Below are 19,746 nucleotides of genomic sequence, written 5' to 3'. Positions count from 1 at the left end.
CAGCAATACCTTTATTTTGAAAAATATTACCGGAAGTCCGATTTTCCCAGCGTTGGGCTTGACGTTGGTGCGCTCCTGAGGAAAAGGCGCACGTATCATTGCAGTTCAGACGCGCAAGGAGTGAAACCCCTCTGTGTTTGTGCGCCACGATCAAAGGGAACCCGCTGTATTTTGGTATGGATTATCGATTTGCATTAAGCTGAAACTCACAGGCTATCAGATAGGTGGGAAAGGACGCAACCGGTTTGTTCAGACCACCGAGGCTGACGGCAACAGCGGCACGCGTAAAAGTAGAAATACTTAAGATTATGCATAGCCTATTTGAGACTTTCGAGCGGTGATAATTAAGCTGGATAGTAGTTGGACTTTTCAAACAGGTGCCAAGTTTTGTTCCCAAGATATTTTTTTTTTTACGGATGCGTGACGTGGACGTAAACTGTGCCGTCTTCTTGGGTTAAAAAAAAAAAAAAAAAAAAGACACTCTGGAAATTAAACTGAACTTGAGGCACTTGGATGTAGTTTGGCCGCAGCAGAGGGGAGGATTTGGACCTGGAGGATGAAATTAGTAAGGCGCCCGTCATGGTTACTTTGTGTTTTATAAAGACACATCAAGCCATGGGTTGAAAGCAAGGATGAGAGACTGCGGGGATATTCAACGTGGGAGGGAACAGAATTTTCCGTGTTATGTAATGATTGACAGTGCCTAATAATTAGTGGTAGATCATACATCATTTCCCCCCGTGTCCCTCCCCCCCATTCCCCTTAATGCCAAGCAGGCAAGAGAATGGCTGATCTATTTTAGGAACAAATACGAACTGCTCTCTCTCTTAATGAAACAAACCGTGACTCCAGAAGTGATTACGGAGCAGGGCTTAAGCCTTAAGTTGATGAACAAGGTCATGTGTCAAAAGTCAGTGTGTCGATCGATATTCCATTTATTCGTCTCTGTCTCTAGCAAAGTGGCGATTCTCAGAGAGATATAGAAGCAGTGCTGGAAGTTTATTAGTGGTGTCAGTCGTTTTAGATCTAAGAGCAGCCTCTAAGTCCATACTTACCTCCCTCTCCTTTCCCTCTTAGTCTCTTTTCTAAATGTTTTTGTTTGATGAATTTCAATGCAACATGGTGCCCCAATCTCTGGACCTGCACTGTGCTGATTTGGCATGGTCTTACAATATATTCATAATGACAATCACAAGTTTCTCCAGCTTCTTTTTGAACTTTGAAATGTCCTCTGGGAATTGCAACAGTTTTTATGGGCACTAAGAGGCTACAATGAGCTCATTTTTGTCCTAGACTTTGGGGACATGTAGTCTGAAATTCTCAACGTCTTTATCTCTGTGATTTCTTGTTTCTGAACCTCTAAAACCGATAGTTTTATCTCCGTCAGAACCCCTGTTGTCCCTCCTCCCTCCCCCCCACTCATCAGGGCTGGTGGGGGGGGTGGATCTTGGCCCTCCGGGGTCGAAACCGTGGTGGCGGCGGTGGCGGTGGTGACACTCTAAAGGCAGGGCTCCCACAATGGAGACCAGCCCAGAGAGCCCCAACCGGGCAGTGGAGTACCTCCTGGAGCTCAATAACATCATTGAGAGCCAGGCCAAGCTCCTGGAGACCCAGCGCCGGCGCATAGAGGAGCTGGAGGGCCAGCTAGACCGGGTCAGCCAGGAGAACCAGGACCTGAGGTTGGAGCGCACCCCACGCACCGCGGGCTCTGACACCCCCGAGCAGAATCACAACCACAGCCAGCCTCTGTCTCTCCCCATCCACCATGGCAGTGGAGGTGCCAGTGGCAGTGGGAATGGTGGCACCACGTCAGCTCCACCGGCGGCAGCAGCAGCAGCGGCGGCGGCAGCGGCGGTGGCCCCAACTCCTGTGCCCAGCAGGGAGAGGAGGACCCACACCAGGCTGACCCGAGGTCTGTCCTGTGGCTCCTCCACCACAGAGCGAGACAGGGACAGAGACAGGCTGGAACGCACCGACAGCACGGACACCAACACCAGCTCCACCATACGCAGAAAGTAAGCTCTTCATTATATTGTAAGTCAAGCCGCCTCTGCTGGTGTGACCCTCCCAGGGGCCAACAGGGGATGGTTAGTGCAACTTCATGTCATATTACAGGAGCTGCAATCATCTAGTTCATGTTGCCGCTTAATAAGGTTTGATGCTGGAAATTGTAATAATGACAACAGGCCACCAAACTATAATACATGCATTACAAAGTAGACTCACATAATAACTGGCTGTATAGATCAGATGGCTTTTTAGTCATGTGAGCTGATCCTCCTTTAATGGGGTAAACCTAATAAGGGATATTTTAATACACCATTATGAGGAAATATATTAAGTGCTGGATGATTATGGATACACTGATGTAAGCACTCAAGGTGTCCACTTATGTCTATATGGGTATGTGTGTGTGGGCGAACATGTGTGTTTTGTGTGCACATGTGTTCCTGGTGTGTATGTTTTTGTGTAGGATTCGATTTGTATGAGGGAATGTTTTTGATCGATTATGTGAGGTGTGTAGGAGTTGTATAGTAGTATGTAGCAGAAAACTCTGGTCCAAGTAGAGGGGTTATGGTTCTTTCTGTGCTGATCTGAACTTTTTGGACCGGTGAAGCCCTCTTGCATGAACAATCCACCCACAATTTGCTAAAAGTGTGCTTTCCTATCCTATAGTCACTGTTCACTGGAGGTTGGTAGTTTTCTAAGAGAGAATTTTTTTGCCCAACGACTGAAATTCAAGGCTGACCTGAGGTTAGAGTGCTGCGAACACAGCTTTGGCAAACAGCAAGTAAATCTGTCCTCATTTTCACTTTACCACGCACACACCCGGGCACGCACGCGCCGCTATAGAGTCTGCTTTTGTTCTGGAAGAATTACGCTTTGTGAGTAGGCAGCAATTCATTTGAAACGACCAGAGTGAAATATAGAGGCACATTTTAAGTGACAGAAGCCATTGGTCTCTCTGCACACATGAACATTTATTAACACATAATCATCTTAGCGATTGTTACTTAGCTGGATTATGCTTGGTGGTTTTCACTGACTGCCTTCTTATGTACTCAATCCCCTTTTCAGTGATTGATTCAGTCTTGACCAAATCCCCTATTGATTAGAGCTGTCTTTTCCTTCGCTCTGCCTCTCTGGCCCCCCCTCTCTCATCCCAGGAGGCGAGTTAGTCATTAGACAGAAACACATATTAGTTATTTATGTGGGTGTTAAATGCAGTGATGAATTGCAAATGTAGATCTTGCCGATTCTCCCTTGTTAATTGCCTGTAGCGATTGTCACTGATTTTGGATCTAGACTCAGACAGGCGTATCATGTGAAGTGTCACTTTTAATAAAGCGTTACCACTACTGTAGAGCCATATTGTTGTTGTCTGGCTGTGACTAAGCCTAACCCACCATTGGCCTATTAGCTTAGGTCAGTGGCAAAGCCTCTGTTCTGATAATGGCTCAGATATATGAACATGAATTTCTTCATCTTCAGCGGCGACGCCACTCTAAATATAGCTCGGATCACAGAGAGACAGAGACAGACTGAAGGCGCTGGAGAGGGATGGAGAGAGGGAAAAAAAAAAACATGACAAGGGGGAGGAAAGCGAGTGAGCGACCTCATCTCAGCATGCCTCTCTCTAAAAGAGAAAAGGTGGAACACACACACTGACTTGCCATCTGTTAACTGGGTGAGAGAGAGAGGGAGAGAGAGAGGGAGAGAGAGGGGAGGGAGTAGGGGGTAGAGTAGGCACGGCTTAAAAATCTGTTTTTGTTTCTGTCCAATTACTTTTGGAGACCTCATCGCTGCCCCGAGCTCTCCAGGCTTTGCATACCATTCTGATTCCAGACAAGGAGATGCAATATACTGTGTCACCATTTCTTCGGCATGCAGTAACAGCATCAAAACTGAGTAGCTCATCTCCTCTCCCAGCGGTGCGGCATAAAAACAGCTGTCCCAAATACTACCTACCCCATTTCATCCCTCTGTTAATGGCGGTGCGAACAATGCGAGTCCGAGGCCTTGGGGTTAAATGATATCTGACATCAAGTCCCTGCTCTAAGGATGGCCACAGCACAGTGAGAGTGCAGCAGATGTTTTTTGCTGTTATTTTGGGAGAGGTCATGCAAGTCTGTGCGCCTTTGTGCGTGTGTATGAGCATGTGCATATCTTTGTATAAGGCATGTGCTTTGTGTGAGGAAGTGTGTGTGAGCGCACGCAATGTGTGAAACAGGGAGGGAGGCACACAGAGGGAGCGTGAGAGATTAATTAGTGTGACCAGAGTATAATTACCGCTGGCCCAGGGGTGATAATTACTGCTGTGTATGGGTATATGCGCATGAGTGTGTATGTGCACTGTAGGACATCACCTGGGATGTCCATTATTAGACAGCTAATATGACCCTGCAGTCTGTCGTTTTGGGTTGATGTGACAGTTCTCGCGGCGCGGGTGAACGAGTGCACCCTCCATCATGTGCCACATACATTCATGCTTGCCCAGCTGATGCCTCTCGCTCCATAGGAAGGAGAATCAGGGGCAGCTCGAGGTCTCAGCGGCAGCCCGTGCTAGGGTTTGCTGAGTGTTGCTGATGCACTAAGCAGCATTATATAACACCGAAAAAAGGGCCTGAGCTATCTTTTCCCTCCTTCATTTCACTTTGACTGCCATGGTGGGAGTGTTCTTAAGCTCCAAAAGAGCACTGTGAAGGTGCTTGTGTCTCTGCTCATCTCTCTCTTCTTCCATCGCTTTTTCCTCCCTCCCTAACCATCTATCTCCCTCTTCACTCCTCACCCAGGGCATATCGGGGATGTACTTTGCACTTTCCAAATTGACATTAATTCTCTGTTGGAATGTGGAGAATGGTAATGGCCTTTTGTTTCAGAGGAAGCTAATTTAGCTAATTTTCTATAGCTCTACTTAACACATTCGCTCCCTCTCTCCCTCTCTCTCTCTCTTTCCCTCTCCCTCTCTCTCTCTCTCACATACCCACATACACACTCACTCTGTCTCCCCCTCGCTGTTTCTGTTTCCAACTGCTGCAGATATGACTCAGAGAAGCTGCAGAAATTACTTTTGTGCTCTTCTCTCTTTTCCTACCTCATTTCTCCTTCCTATTTTTCCCTCTGTTGAGAGAGAAAGAAATAACATGACGGCGATTTCTATTGATTAGATAAGTCTTTGTGGTTTCTGTTACCCTAAGGTAACAAAGTACTTGATAAATGGTGAATCGGCCATTTTGAATAGTTTATTAGATCATATAGTAGCCAAGATACATGCAACTTAAAGAAAAAAAAAAAAAAAACATTGCTGGCCCCGAGCAAATGTGTGGGTAAGCTCAGCTGAGTATATGCTGACCTGTTCCAAACAGTCTGTGTGATGTGATGGAAGATAATCTATTCTCTCTGGACTCACCAGGACTTTCTAGAAGAAACAGCCCTGAGGCAGCAACTGCTGTTCTCAACGTTTCCCTTCTTTAGATTATCTGGTTCAGAACGTATAGCCAATTAAATCTGGCCAAAAAGAGTTCTTCCAATTAAATTGTGCCAAAAGTAAAATATCTTTGCAGTGGAATGATACAAATGATGACACAACACAGTTTTGCTTGATGTAAATCTGAATGATGGATGTGTGTAGGAGTGGAATGTATGTGGGTGGTGTTTTTGCCTTCCCGTTGCCCAAACTGAGGGCCATGTGAGCATTCATGACTTCATACTGTATGTGCATACATTATAGGATTTTTTTTTTTCTTGCAAACTGAGGACCTCTTATGCTCAGTCACATGTCACTCAGGATTTAAGAGGTCACACGCTGTCAAATTTCACTCACCCAATGAAACATAAGTGCCTGCATCCCGTCTCCAGAGTAGCCTCACCGATGACCTCGGCTCTCTGGGCACATGGTCGTATTCGGCACAATGAAACACTCAAGATTTTCCGCTTAATGCACCCTCAGGTCTGCCTCTTTGGGAGTCAGAGAGAATATGTTTGTTTTTATTAGGGCGCATGTCACGTGGCTTTCCCTCTGTCGTGCATATCACATGGCTACCCCTCTGCAGTAAATTTAGCATACCATGTCTATCAGTGTGTTCATCCACATGCCTTTCTTGAAAGGGTGAAGACACAAGTGAATAACACTGATGCACAGTTTAAGTTTTTCACAGGAAGTGAAATGTCCTTGGCCCAGGATTCTACAGTGCTGAGAAAGATATGGTTGCTGTGGAAACTGTGAAGCTTTCCCTAAGGCAGTTACAATATTGCATTTCTGTCCGCCCCCCTCCACCTCCTGCCTCCCTCACCTACTTGGGGACGGGGAGCAACTAAACACCCTGACACCACCTCCTTCTTCCTTCTCCCTCCTCCTCGTCTCCCCCTCCTGGCCCCTGTCAGGACACAGTTTGGATCAGCCATGGCCCCTCTATTACTCATTTGCTCCGTTACAGTGGCAGCTGTGTGTGGATAACAATCGTGCCCAAACAGCAGCCATGGTAAATTAGAGCAGAGATTAGTGCTTGCTTTGTCATTAGTGAGGAGGACAGAGGAGGGTTTGTGAACCAAGCCTGTTGTCCATAGTATTTAACATTTTACACATGATTGCCACAGCTTGTGCACACACTTGCTCCGCCATTTGTGCTGCGCTGTTTGTCAGTGACGGATTTGCTTTCGCACAGGTACATGTTTCCATAGTCTTTCCCTGGTTTTGGATCCGCTCTAACTATTGCTTTATTCATTCTCTTTCCTATTCAAATGCAGATAAGTGGTACTTTGAGGCGGGATGTTTGTCAAACACTCGTGCAGGCTCTGCGGAGCAGAATAGGGAGACTGGTTACCGTGGGAACGCTGTGAGCTCTTCTGTGAAGAACTCTGTGGGCGAGAGACATAGAATAGCGAGAGGGAGAGAAGTGAAGAGAAGAGAGGGTAGGAGTGGGAGCAGGAGCAGGGTGAAAGACGGAAACAGGATTGAATGATGACTAGATGGGGATAGAGGCAACGTGTCGAAGACAGATGAGTGGTGTGACTGTTTCATCACAACTTCCAGGTCCCCTTTCATTGAAAAGTTGGCATACAGTTTCTGTGGACGTGCATTAGGCATTATGAGCCAGATCTATTTCAGACTTGACAGAATATCCCTTTGGTGATCTACAGGCATATCAGTTTCTTGAATTAGTCTTTCTTCATTGCTTGTCCCCCATCTCCTCTAATCGAAGCCTAATTGGTTTTTAATTGGGTGAATCATAGCCAATGTTAAACTCAAACACACACGCACGCGCCTATGCACGCGCACACACACAGGCACGCGCACACACTCGCAGGGCGCAGCAGGTGCTGGTGTGCGTACTTTGAGTCGTAACTGTAACTGTGCCCCTCCTTGTCAGTGCTTTTGCCTGGCACTCAGCACCAGACGCCCACACAGGCAGTCCGCACTGTTGCCAAGCAGCAGGAGACTCAAGCTCAGAGTGGGAAGCGCAGGGGGGCGGGAGGGGTGGAGGGGGGTGAGGGTGGTTGGGGGGAGTTGTGGGGGATTGTTGGGGGGGGGGTTGGGGGATGAGTTGGAGTGGAGAGGAGGGGGGGATATGAAAAACAGTTAACTTTGGGTTGCATTGCAGTGTGTGTGGTAATCAAATGTCTCTCTTTGACAGCAGGAGTCAGAGGGGTCACACACTGGAGGTGGTATGACGCAGTGCGCTTCCCACACACTCATCTGTAGACAATGGCGAGAACGGGGAAACCAAGATTTGAAGTGGCTCATACCACAGCTGAATTGGCTGGATGCTTTATGTTCCCGAGCAGCCGTGTGCTGGTAAAACGGCAGCGGTCTCTGATCTTAAGGCTGCCAGGTGGGCTGCCGTATGAAACAGGTGGTTAGGGGGTGCAAGCATGCAAGAAAAAAAAAAGAGGGGTGCAGCTACACAGGTAATGTCCATCCATGATCGCTGCATGTGAGTCTTTCTCCCACTCTCCTCACTCGTCTATAGATAGACTCACCTACACACTGACACCCCGCTGCCGCTGTACGAGTTGGAGGAAGTAGTTGATTCTCACAACAACGATCACTCCACATCCTATTTCCATTTCACATTCCTCCTCCCCCTCCATCAGTCTTCCCTCCATTGCTCCTCTCTTGATTATTTTCACCCTTGCCCTCCTCCGTGTTCAACCTCTCCCACTCTCATGTAGCTCTCTCTCCTCCCACTCTTCTGTTCCTCCCTCCACCCTCTAGACTCTCAGCTTTAAATACTTGCCACCTCATACATCCTCTCAGTGCATTTCTTTTTGTTTAAGCCTTGACTTTCAGCGCTCTCTGCCCTTCTCCAGTGTCCTTCAGCCAGTGTCGAGTTGATTTATGTTTGCCATTTTGGCACGTTCCTCTTGATCTTTGTATTCTTCTGTGTGTGCCTGCTAATAAGAGAAAGCGAAAGAGAAAGAGGGAGGTGAGAGTAAAAGCTACATATACGTTCCAGCAGGCACACACTACCAGTGTGTGTGGGTAGCATGTGTGTATTGTTTTCCTATGGAGGAGTAGGAGGAGGAAGGGAGGATAGGGGCATTTTGTGTATGTGTATTTGTGTGCACACATGAATGCTGCCTGTGTGTATACGTCTGCCTTTTTTTGTGGTATTCAGGGATTGAGACATAATTGCTAATGAAGCAGAAATCAGATCCTAGATGAGCCTGTTAACACTTTTCACACTGGGGATATTCTAACAGTACGCATTAGCTACTGCTGGTAAAAAAAAAAAAAAAATACAAATCTTTGGCAGTGTATGACAACACACTGTGCACAAGCATGGCTTCAGCTTACATAACAGCACCTCTGCTACACTTTACACAGCCATCCAGAGCTGAACGGATCAATGTGCCTGTATGTTTACATGATTATGAGCAACAGTTTTAATATCAGTGCCAGAGTTAGTATTATTATTGTTATTAGTGTTACTGTTTGTATTAGTATTAGTGTTAGTGTAGTGTTAGTATTGCAAATAGCCCAGTAATAGTTTTGTTTTAGTGCCGGTGTTCAGGTTAGTAGTAGTGTAATGTTAGTATTAGCGAAACGTTAGTATTGGTATTAGTGTAACATTAGTGTTAGTATTATTGTAATCTTACTATGAGTATCAGTGTAATGTTAGTATTAATATTAGTGTGTCATTAGTCTTAGTTTTAGTGTAATGTCAGTGTTAGTATTAGTATACGTGTTAGTATGAGTATTAGCATTAGTATTAGTAATAGTATTAGTATTAGCATTAGTGTTAGCATTGGTGCTAGAATTTGCTTTAGTATCAGTCTTAATAATACTATTATAATTCTAACACTGATTCTAATACAACAGTATAAGTGTTAGCATTAGTATAAGTGGTAGTATCAGTATTAGTTTTAGCATTAGTAGTATTTTGGTTACGTTAATTTCTCTGCCCTGTATTATAACTGAATTATGGTGGCATAATTAAAGTGCAATGGCAAGTTACAGGTCACCTTAGTGTCTTATTATTGTTTCTCAGCCTTTAATTAAGGCAATACTGAATCTGTGCCAGCAAATTAAACCCAAGCCCCATTTTATCCAGGCACGCATAGCTTACAACCCCCATCTAATCCCTATAAATAGGAATGAACCTGGAGTTCTTCTTCCACACGCTGCTCCATTAAAACAGCCACTGACAGGTTATTCTCCTTTAATTGGAACTTTTTATCATCTGTGCCAAGCAAACAAATGCTCCCCCTACATTATTGTAGTCTTAAATACTCATTTTTTAAACCACTCTCATTCTCGTCTGATTGGTAGCCCCTAACTCTTGCTAACCGCCCCATGCAATGTGCTACACGGATGTCTTCTTCAACCCTGCCACCTTCAGACTTCGCCAGTTCAATTAGACATCCTGTCCAATATGAACTGTTGTTCCATTTACATGATCAATTGGATGAATAGATTATTGCCTCTCGCTTCCAATAAAAGCAGGATGAAGTCATTTATTTTTCAGTGACACCAAATAATACAGGGATCTGAAATAGATGTGCAATCCTATTTGGTTGTCTCATCTTGCAGTTGGCACAACTGGCCGTAAAACTGTGGCTGGTGTGGCAGTCTGTCTATCTGTCTCTCTCTCTCTCTCTCTCTCTCTCTCAGTGTTTCCACACTAAAATGACAGAGACTGTGTGTCCTTGACAGCAGCTGGCCCCAGTAGAAGCCTGCCATTTACATGCTAATCAAAACCACTGCTCGCCCTTCTTCAGCTGCTCACACACATTCTGCAGAATGGAGCGGCTCTAATTTGCAACCCAGCAGAGGGATAGCAGAATGACTTGGAGAGGCTTTTGTGTTGGATGTACACTTACAAGTGGTTTCACATTTTTATGCAGGATCCATGGAAGCTCTCACACTGTAATAGTCCAGTTTAATAGCGTGTTACATGGGCCATTAGAGTGGTTAAACTTAATTGAATGAAAAACGCCTCTCCCTTTCATTTAATGGCGCTGTTCTTCAATATTTCTTTGCATGCAGTCTCTCATGTCAAGCAGGCATCTAGTTGAGCTGCCTTCCACCTCTACTCTCCTTGCTCCTTGTCAATATAAGCTGAAGGCAGGGCTGTCAAACAGATGCCACTTGCAACCTGTCAGGAGCCGAGTTGATTTCAGCCAAGCTTACGGTGTTTGTCTCTGCAAAATGTTGCCGTTGACGCAATCTGTGCAAATCGTCACACACCTGCCTCTTATTCTCTGTTTTCCTGTTGACTGCTTTTTGTCATTCCATGTACTACCATTGCTGCTCTATGATTCACTGTCAATGTCCTGCCTCAATTCAGTGCTCTCTCGCTCTCTCTCTCTCTCTCTCTCTCTCTCTCTCTCTCTCTCTCTCTGACTGTCTCTCTGTCTCTCTCTCATCTTCGCTTATGTGCTGACTCTTTTGTGTGTCTGTTCTCTGCTTTCTCCGTGTCTCTGTGTGTCCTCCGTTTCTGCTCCTCCCTGTCAGTGTCAGGCCGCCGTCTATCTCAGGGCAGCCCATCTCTGCTCCCACCACCCCTACTGCAGCGGGCAACGCTGCCTATGCCACACTCTTCCCCACCAGTCTGACTGTTCACAGCTTCGTCAGCCTCCATCAGTACTGCTGCCCCTCTACTGACAAAAGCTTACAGCAGGAGGACAGGTAAGGGCCACCGTGGGGCTTGAAATACAGCACCCCCTCCAAAACCTGATCCAAAAATAAAATCCCCTTAAAACCTAAACCCCGATAAGAAACCTTACAACAAAACTGTGGGAATCCCAAACTTTTCCTGTAAGCCCCAGAGGCTCTCTCCCACATGACTGACATCACCTCCTTCTTTATATTTGCCTGCTCCACCCTCCATTCCTTCACTATATGAAAAGCCACTACTCCACTCTTTCCCCACCTCATCTCCCTTTATGCTCCTCTCCAGTCTTTCCAGGCACCCGTGCTTTAGTCCTCTGCTGCTCACAGATGTGACTAATAAAGGGAGCTAGGCTTTCCTATCAGCTTGAAGAAGTTGCAGCTTGTCACTGAGGGAGAGAGACAGAGCAGTCATCTTCAATAAAACAGGGGCTAAGGTGGGCTGAGTCACAAGTGAACCTGGCGAATTCTCACCAACTCTTCTCTCCTTCTCTTATTTGTCCCTCAACAGCTGATGTTATTAGACACATCCATGCCTGATGCTCCAACACTGCCACCTAATGGCAGCTGCAGGCTGTAATGACCATAAGCGCTGAGCTCAAAGTATACAGAAAACATTGTTTGTTTGTTTTTTTTAAAATATATAACAAAGATCAAAAATGTACATGAGCACTGAGCTCAAAGATTGAATAGTGTTTTTTGAAGATCAAAAGCTCGCTCATTCTTTTCATCGTAGGTATTTTTGTTTTAAATGATAATGCAGGCCTCTCTATCCAGCTCTACCTGCCAAATTTCCACCAACTTGGCTATCTGCTTTCTCTGTTTATTTGTCTCACACTCTTTTCCACTCTCTGTCTTTCTCTTTGTTTTTCTCTCTGTTTTGCTCTGCTTCTGTCTTTCTGCCTGTCTGTCTGTCTGTCTGCCTTCCTGTCTGTCTACCTGTGTCTTGACTCATCCCTGTTGCTTCCCAAGAGAGGAGGATGAGGACGAGGGGGCCCATCAGTTCTGTTGCCCTGCCTCGGGCTGCAGCAGCCCCTCCTCTCGATGAGCTGAGGTGTGACGAGTCACTCTCGACCATTTACCTGTGAAAAGACTTAACACACTTTTACTGCCAGGAAACGGAGACCACACTGTGTATTAACAAGACAAGACACCAAGCTGAGCTGGATTTCAGCTCTTAGAGATGCATGCAACGTATTGTTTCACAGTGACAGTCAGTGTTCGTGGTACCGTTGATTTATTCATATATCATATGCTTTCTCCGCTAATTTACATTTGGAAGACTTTTGACGTTGCCTCCACTCTGTTTCCTTCACTGTTTACTTGTTTACTGTCAGTCATATCAAGCTGTCAGGACACATAGCCATTGTCTGCTCATTACTGTCACACTCATGCTTATCCTGGACATACTAGTTGAGTCATGTCAGTTTGGATGTGCTCAGTAGTCATTATTTGTTATCCGTGCAAATTGCTATGCAGTCCTGTCACCCACGATTAGTCAGTGGTAGAACAGCTATAGGCTCCTATGTGACAGAGGTTAACCGTATGTCTAAATGTATGTAATTTGTTTAACATTACTTTTGTTTACTTATACATGTTATTTATTCTCTTGTCTGTCTATATATGAATTGTTTATTTAAGACCTTTAAGATCTTGTTACCTTAACTTTGACCAAAATAAAGCTCTCTAGTTGCTGAAAATATTTCATATTTCCAGTGTCTGAAAGTGAATTATTTGACGTGCAATTCCTGTTGTGCTCCGTGTTGCTCCAGCCATACTAGGATATAGCTTCTGCACACACAAATAACTTAAATATAAAAAGTATATTGACCTACATACATAGATATCACTAATCAATGCTAGTTGCATAACGCTAATCTACAAAGTGACCGTCGCTGTTTTTGAGTGAAAGCGTGGTGTCAGCTTTCAGGAACTAAGAAAAACCTGTTTTTAGCTTGACAGCCATGCTTTTTTTTTTTTTTTTTTAAAGTTTATCTAATTGAAAAGATTCACACAGTTTGCACCGTATTGCAACAATACTTTTGTTTCTCATGCAATCCTCAGTTCTCACTCACTGCAGACTATACGTGGCACAGCAGTACAAACTACTGAACAACAGAGGGCATAATTATCTTACCCTTAAATACATATGACAGAATATATGAGAATATTTTCATTGAGTATAGATGACCAGTGACCAGTGGTATACAATTTTTACCCTATCTAGCTCATATTATTTATGTTGATTTTGTTTCAGTTTCCAAAATCCATCTCTATTAAAGGCAACATTGTCTATCTGCACTGTTTGAGTGAGTTACTAGTGTGTCCTCACTTTCAGCTTTCAGTACAGCACAGGTAACCATAGGAGAGCCTGTCATATAATAAGATTTATTTTCTCAAAATCAAGGTTTTAAAAAAGACATACAACTCAATGCATTCTTTCTCATATATTCTGCCTGCTTCCTTCCAGTCATTAATTAATGCAATGCACTACTTCCACGTGGATTTCTCTCTGTCTGTCTGTCGGCTGTGACGTGTGTTTTTGTTTGTCGTGTAATAAAATGACTGCTTGTGTCAATGATCAGGAGCGGGGAGGGTGGAGGAAGTTCATAGCTGTCAAAAGACTGTCAAGAATGTAGCCTGTACAGCTTTGCAGGGTGAGCAAGAGCGAATGGGGTGTGTGTGTGTGTGTGTGTGTGTGTGTGTGTGTGTAAGAGAGAGAGAGAGAGAGAGAGAGAGAGTGAAAGAGAGAGAGAGAGAGAGGCAGAAGGAGAGGGTGTGTTTGTTATCACACTCCACCAGTCAGTGTGGGACCTTTCTTTGACAGTAGCAGCATGGTAAGAACTCAGAATTTTTCACTTTTCCTTTTTCCTTCACTTGCAGACACTCATAAAGTTTGATTCCAGTAACATGTGACTCTACTTGCTGAGCGAGGATGTTTGTATCACGGCCTGCACTGAAAGACTCAAACTACAGTGCTGCAGTTCTGTGACCTGTGATAACACATATACATGTATCTTATATAGATTTTATATTTTATGCAGCTGTTTATGTAGCTGCTTTGTAACGGGCATTTTGAGAAATTTTGAGACATTTCAGTGCATAAAAAAGACAAAAATATTCATAGAAAGTCTTCATCCACAGGTGAATTGTGTCTGTTGAATGTGCAGTGCTGATAATGACCGAGTGTCTGTATTTAGAAGTACTTCCAACATGTCATATGGTTTGTAAAGATAGAAGCAGGGTGGGGTGGCGTGTAACGCTGAGGTCTACGTGAATGGAGAAGTGTGATAGTTGTCCACTAATAGTTACTTTAGCAGCAGCTTCTGCATGCCATTTAGATGACAGAACACATACCTGTCTAAGTAACCTGCTAGACCATCATCAGTGCCACACTTTAGAAAAAAAAAACCACAGATGTCTATGAGTGTTTATCTCTTCCTTCTTTCATATGGTCCAGTGACAAAGGCTATCTGATGTATGCATATACTAAAGAAGCCCTACCAACTCAGTAGCGCCTTCTTGAGCTGTAAAATTGAGGTCTGGGGCCGGAGAGTGAGAGAAGTGAGCAGCGTGTGTGATGGGAAGCTCATGGTTAAACAATTGAAGTGGCCAGCGTGTTGGTGGCAGAGGAATGCTGCGATCTGAGCCATGAATGATATGATTGTTTCTGTTCAGTTCAGCCATTTGTGAGAATGGGATCATACTTGACAAGGAGAATATGGCCCTTTTCAGCTTTTCATTTATTTTCATGGCAGACAGTGTTTTTATCTCGCTGTCCTTCAATAATTTAAGTTCAAGAGAGTTTAAGCTCCCCATGTAATAGTTATTATAACTGGATTTCACTGTGTATATCTCTCCATTTCAAGATGAGACCTGTGTGGCGATGATGATGATGACACATCACTTAAGTAATTACTCAGGATCACATTATAGGCTATTTGGAAGCAGTTTTAACTGGATTGATGCTCCTTTCATTATTCAGATACCAGCGTTGATGATATTGAATTGCTTCTCGTTATTTACATGATTTATGTGTGTGATGTATTGTAAGAGACTGACGCTGAACAAAATAGTAAAAAATGATATTGCAATTATTTTGACAGATTCTGCGATTGTGATATGATTCACAATGTAGTGGGGATGGTCAGTTTTGCTTCATCGTTTTTCATTTTTACCAACAAAAAAAGGGGCCTGCAACAAACAAACATGTTTTCTTCCATCTGGACAATACAATTCATAGGCCAAGCCATCTATGTAGCACCACACGATTTGATTTATAATGGTGTTTTGTCACACATTTTACCTTTATCATAAATTTACAGCTCCTGTGATTTGGATGTTGCACTTGACCATATTGTGATTTCAAAAATATTTTGATTCATTGTTCAGCTCTAGGGAGAGCACAGGAATGGGATGGCAAATCTGACGCATAAATGATAAGGATGAAGAGATGGGAGCGGATACGAGAAAAGAGAAGTGTGTCTATGGTCAGTCAGAAATGAGTTAACAGACGGATCAATATAATTATTGGCATCTCCATGGCAGGCAGCTGAGAGGTTAATTTCCCCAGCCTCCATGTCTTGCTGTGGGTTCGATGGCACAGTCAGACCTACTGCTGGCCCTCTATCTCTCTCTCTCACACACACACACACACACACACACACACACACACATACAAACACACACACACACACACTGACAGCATTTCAATAATGTATGAGAGAGGGACGGGAGGCAGAAGACGGCATAGAGTTGACACTGTACTTCACTGAACACACCTCAAATTCGCCTCTCGCCTTCTCTCTGCAACACTCTTCTTAATTTAAGCCCATTTTTCTTATTCTCTTCATATTTGTCAGCGGTCACTGTCCTGTTTATTAGATTCTTGCCATCTGTTTCAGCACCAATTAAATGTTGGACGGTAGCGAAACACAGGGCTGTTCCTTATGAGTGTGCCACAAGAGAGAACCTCTCCATGGCACTGTAACAGGAATACAGGGCTCCTTACATAAGTAATGAGGTCCAGATGCCAGCTGTGATATGGCCGCACTCATGTTTTATACAACAAACTTTTCACTCGTATATCATCCTCACCTTGTCTCTCACCACTTATTACTGCCTCGCTCTTGCTGCGGGCAAAACCAAAATGAAAGTCATGTTTAATGCATGTGCACTGGGAGGTAGGATATTGGGCCCTACACAGGAAAAATGCATGCTAAAACAGAATTTATTTACTTAACTTATTTCAGCTTTTTCAATAGTCTTGGGCAGTTTTTTAATATAGGCTACTATACTTTAATAGATAGATAGATAGATATTATAGAAGTTATTTTATTATTATAGAAGTTCTTTTATTATTATAGACATTCTATCACAGCGTCCACATAGTCGGCCTCACTGATAATAGAGTGGCTCTACAAGATGTCTCCTGAGGACGTCAGATATCAGAGTTGTGACTTTCTGCGACAGTTCATGTTCATGCTCATGTTCACAAATTTGGACTGAAGTGTCCTATATCTTCAGATTAACCCTTTTAACCTTTACATTTGAAGGTGTGGGGCTAAAATCAGACACATTATGTAGGTGAGCTGCATTCACCCAATATATATATATGAGAAACCTTTTGGCTCCCTAATGTTGACTCACATGAGGGTTCGGTTTAGTATGAGAGCCAGCTGAATGAAAATACCATCTGCTCCTGCTGATGTGCATGGCAGGACATTGCAGGAAGGCAGTGTCCCTGTCTGTATCTACCTGTTGGCGCTGAGCAGAGGCACTCGTGTGGCTAGTTTCCATTCCTTAAAAGGAGCAACTTAAACAGCTCCAAAGGAGGCAGGATTTACACAGCATGTAAATCAGCAATAACACTAAAACATGATAATTAAGGTTTCTGGTTTTTCATGAATGCAGCTAATTGATTTACACCGCACAGATATGTTGAGATATGTGAATTGTTTTCATTGCAATTTAAGTATTATGATGACCGTCATTCACAACCTGTGGGGCATGTTCGACACCCACCTAAACAGTGATAACAGTCAATACATTGCCATGGCAACTACGCTTCTCATCCTAATAACTGCCTCACCACCCACAAAGGTCCCACAGCAACCGTCACCAAGCAACCCCCTCCCTCTTCGCAGCTTCTCTATTTAAGGAGCAGAGGGGGAGGAATGATAAACGATGCATGCAGAAAAAAGGCTTTCAAGAGAAGGCAGAGATGTATACAATAAATTGTTGCTTGTTATTGATTTTCCCACAGAATGAAAACAAAACGCCAGCTATTAATGATCTGTTTAATTCCCTGGTTGTGAATCTAAATACATGGATTTGTTTTTCATAAAGACTGCTAACTCTCTGAACTTAGCTGTGATGATATGAACTTTCCAGCAGATGTCAGAGCTGTGCCTTTTCATTACTGGGCCTTTGCATGATTCCTGTGTTATGCAACATAATAGATGGATCCTTAGTATTGTTGTAGAATCTACAATAATTTAGCCAGGTCATGCACTGCTTGAAGGCACAGGAAGTACTGTTGAAAGACCCAGTATTATCAACATTCTCCACTCCCTCTGTTGTGATTTGTGCATTGACCTTGACCTGAGATGTTGCTATTTAAATCTGAGTGTTACAAATCAATATAACTTACATAAAATCTACATGGGTTGTTTGTTTGCTCTCCATAAAAGCCTTTTTCTTGTTGTCATATCTTCTACCAGCTTAACACTAACACAGGAAATCCCTGCAACTCAACGGAACAGTGACGGCATGGGGGCGGGGGGTCACTGGTCAAAGCTTTTCACGCTCACCGCAATATGGCCTTATAAAGTCAACAGGGCATGATCCCTGTCCTGTTTTCATCTACATCAATGTGTGATGCAGGGTTTATGCAATGCAAAGGGCAGGGGGGGGACTACATCAGGACTGGTTTTCCACAAGTTTTGCCTATGTCATGTGCTGAATGTAAATGTGTCCTCATAACTTAGCCGGCTCCCACACATCCCTAACTTTGCCTTTTTACTGTGTGGCTTGTAATGGGACAGGGCACAACAGACAGAAGGGGGTGCGGCTAAGACAGGGAGGAAATGTAGGCAGGAGCATGTGACTGCTGTTGTTCCCAAGCACAGACTGACTAAGTGACTCTGAGTGGATATTTGTCATGGGGAAAAAATACACAGCAGGACACTGGAGGATTTTTGGACATGCTTGCAACCCGATAAGTTTTGTGATTACCGCCCTATGCCATGGGTGTCTTTACTTGCAGGTCTTGCTTTGTTGCTGAGTGAGAGTGATTCTGACAGGAGATGTTTTCTGTGTGTGTTTTGGCTCATAATATTTCATGGCACTCCTAAGCCGCAGGTGCCTGTTTTAGCCCAGCTGTTTCACATAATAACCTGGTCTTTCCTGTCAGTATAGTATTGCTAGTATGTGGCAATGGAGGAATGTTTGTGAGTAATAACTGCTCAAAAGTGTGCTTCCCATGCTGTGTAAATGAGATAGGGAGAGACAGACAGGCAGGCAGACAGACAGACACAGAGAGAGAGAGACAGACAGGCAGGCAGACAGACAGAGAGTACATAAACACTAGTAAGTCTGGCTAAAGTCAGTATTATATTAACTCTTCTTTGGATTTGCCTTGAACTTGGGACAGAGCAATAAAGGGCAGTAACTTGTCCACCTTTTGACACTGAAAAAGTAGAACAGGAATGTAGTTAAGTCTGAGGCACTAAATGTATTTTGAGCTAATGGGATATTCTGATGAGATGATATTTTATTGTTTGACGTACAAGTGGTGGGGTTGGTGCTGCTACATACGTGCACTGCCATGATCTAACAGATAGTATAGCTATTCAAGAGATAAAGGAGAATATATACGTCTGTCTGTGACGCTGTTGCATGTGACACTCTTCCCTCATGAGATCCACTAAAAGACTGCTAACCTTTCGGCGCTCTAATGTCTACATGTAAGTCTCTCACCTGTGAGCTCCTCAAAATAAACATGTTCAGTGATTGGAATACAATTTATTAAGTTTCTAGTTTACACTTGGCACACTACAAAGTGTTTGCTGTAATATTTTGCAAGGTAGTTATTCTGTGTCACCGTCTCCTCCTCCAGTGTGGAAGGGGAGTCCCAGTGTCCGGAGACGGGCACCCACGCAGACAGCTCCTACAGCCAGGCCCCTTACCTGCACGGCTCCGAGCGCTACAGTGACAACAGCAGCACTCCCCTGGGCTCCAGGGGTGCCCCATGTGTGGCAGCCTCCAGCTCAGCAAGCTTGGCCTGGGCACTGCGGACACGACATCAGCCTGCCAGCCTGGCCCTCCGCAAACAAGAGGAAGAGGAAAACAAGAGATGCAAGGCCCTTTCAGACAGCTATGAACTCTCAACGGACCTGCAGGACAAAAAGGTATTATTGTTGGGGATATTGTTGGTCTACTTTTTTTTTTCTTCCGTTTATTTGACAATAATGCAAGATGACATCTCAGCTTGTTTTTGAAAGACAACACAATAAAGGCATGGTCTTGTTGCCATTGTGGTCCCTGATTTAAAAACAACAAAGATAACACCTTAGACACCTAAAAATGCATACACAACAGGGCTGGGCAATATATTGATATCAAATCAACAT

The 19,746-nt window shown here is 44.1% G+C and overlaps 1 protein-coding gene across 1 annotated transcript in view; it reads left to right on the top strand.

Annotated features, from left to right (window-relative positions):
• The first annotated feature begins 90 nt into the window (after nt 1-90).
• Nucleotides 91-19,746, top strand: part of iqsec2b (IQ motif and Sec7 domain ArfGEF 2b) — a 29,551-nt gene continuing 9,895 nt past the window's right edge. Inside the window, 2 exon segments of the mRNA XM_030055739.1 lie at nt 91-2,015; nt 19,233-19,524. Coding sequence (XP_029911599.1) covers nt 1,519-2,015; nt 19,233-19,524 — 789 coding nt within the window. The 5' untranslated portion in view covers nt 91-1,518.

This window comes from Myripristis murdjan, chromosome 7, assembly GCF_902150065.1.
Source record: "Myripristis murdjan chromosome 7, fMyrMur1.1, whole genome shotgun sequence".
Classification (NCBI taxonomy): domain Eukaryota; kingdom Metazoa; phylum Chordata; class Actinopteri; order Holocentriformes; family Holocentridae; genus Myripristis; species Myripristis murdjan.
The sequence above is the reverse complement of the archived record's forward strand: the minus strand, read 5'-3'. Positions and strand labels throughout refer to the sequence as shown.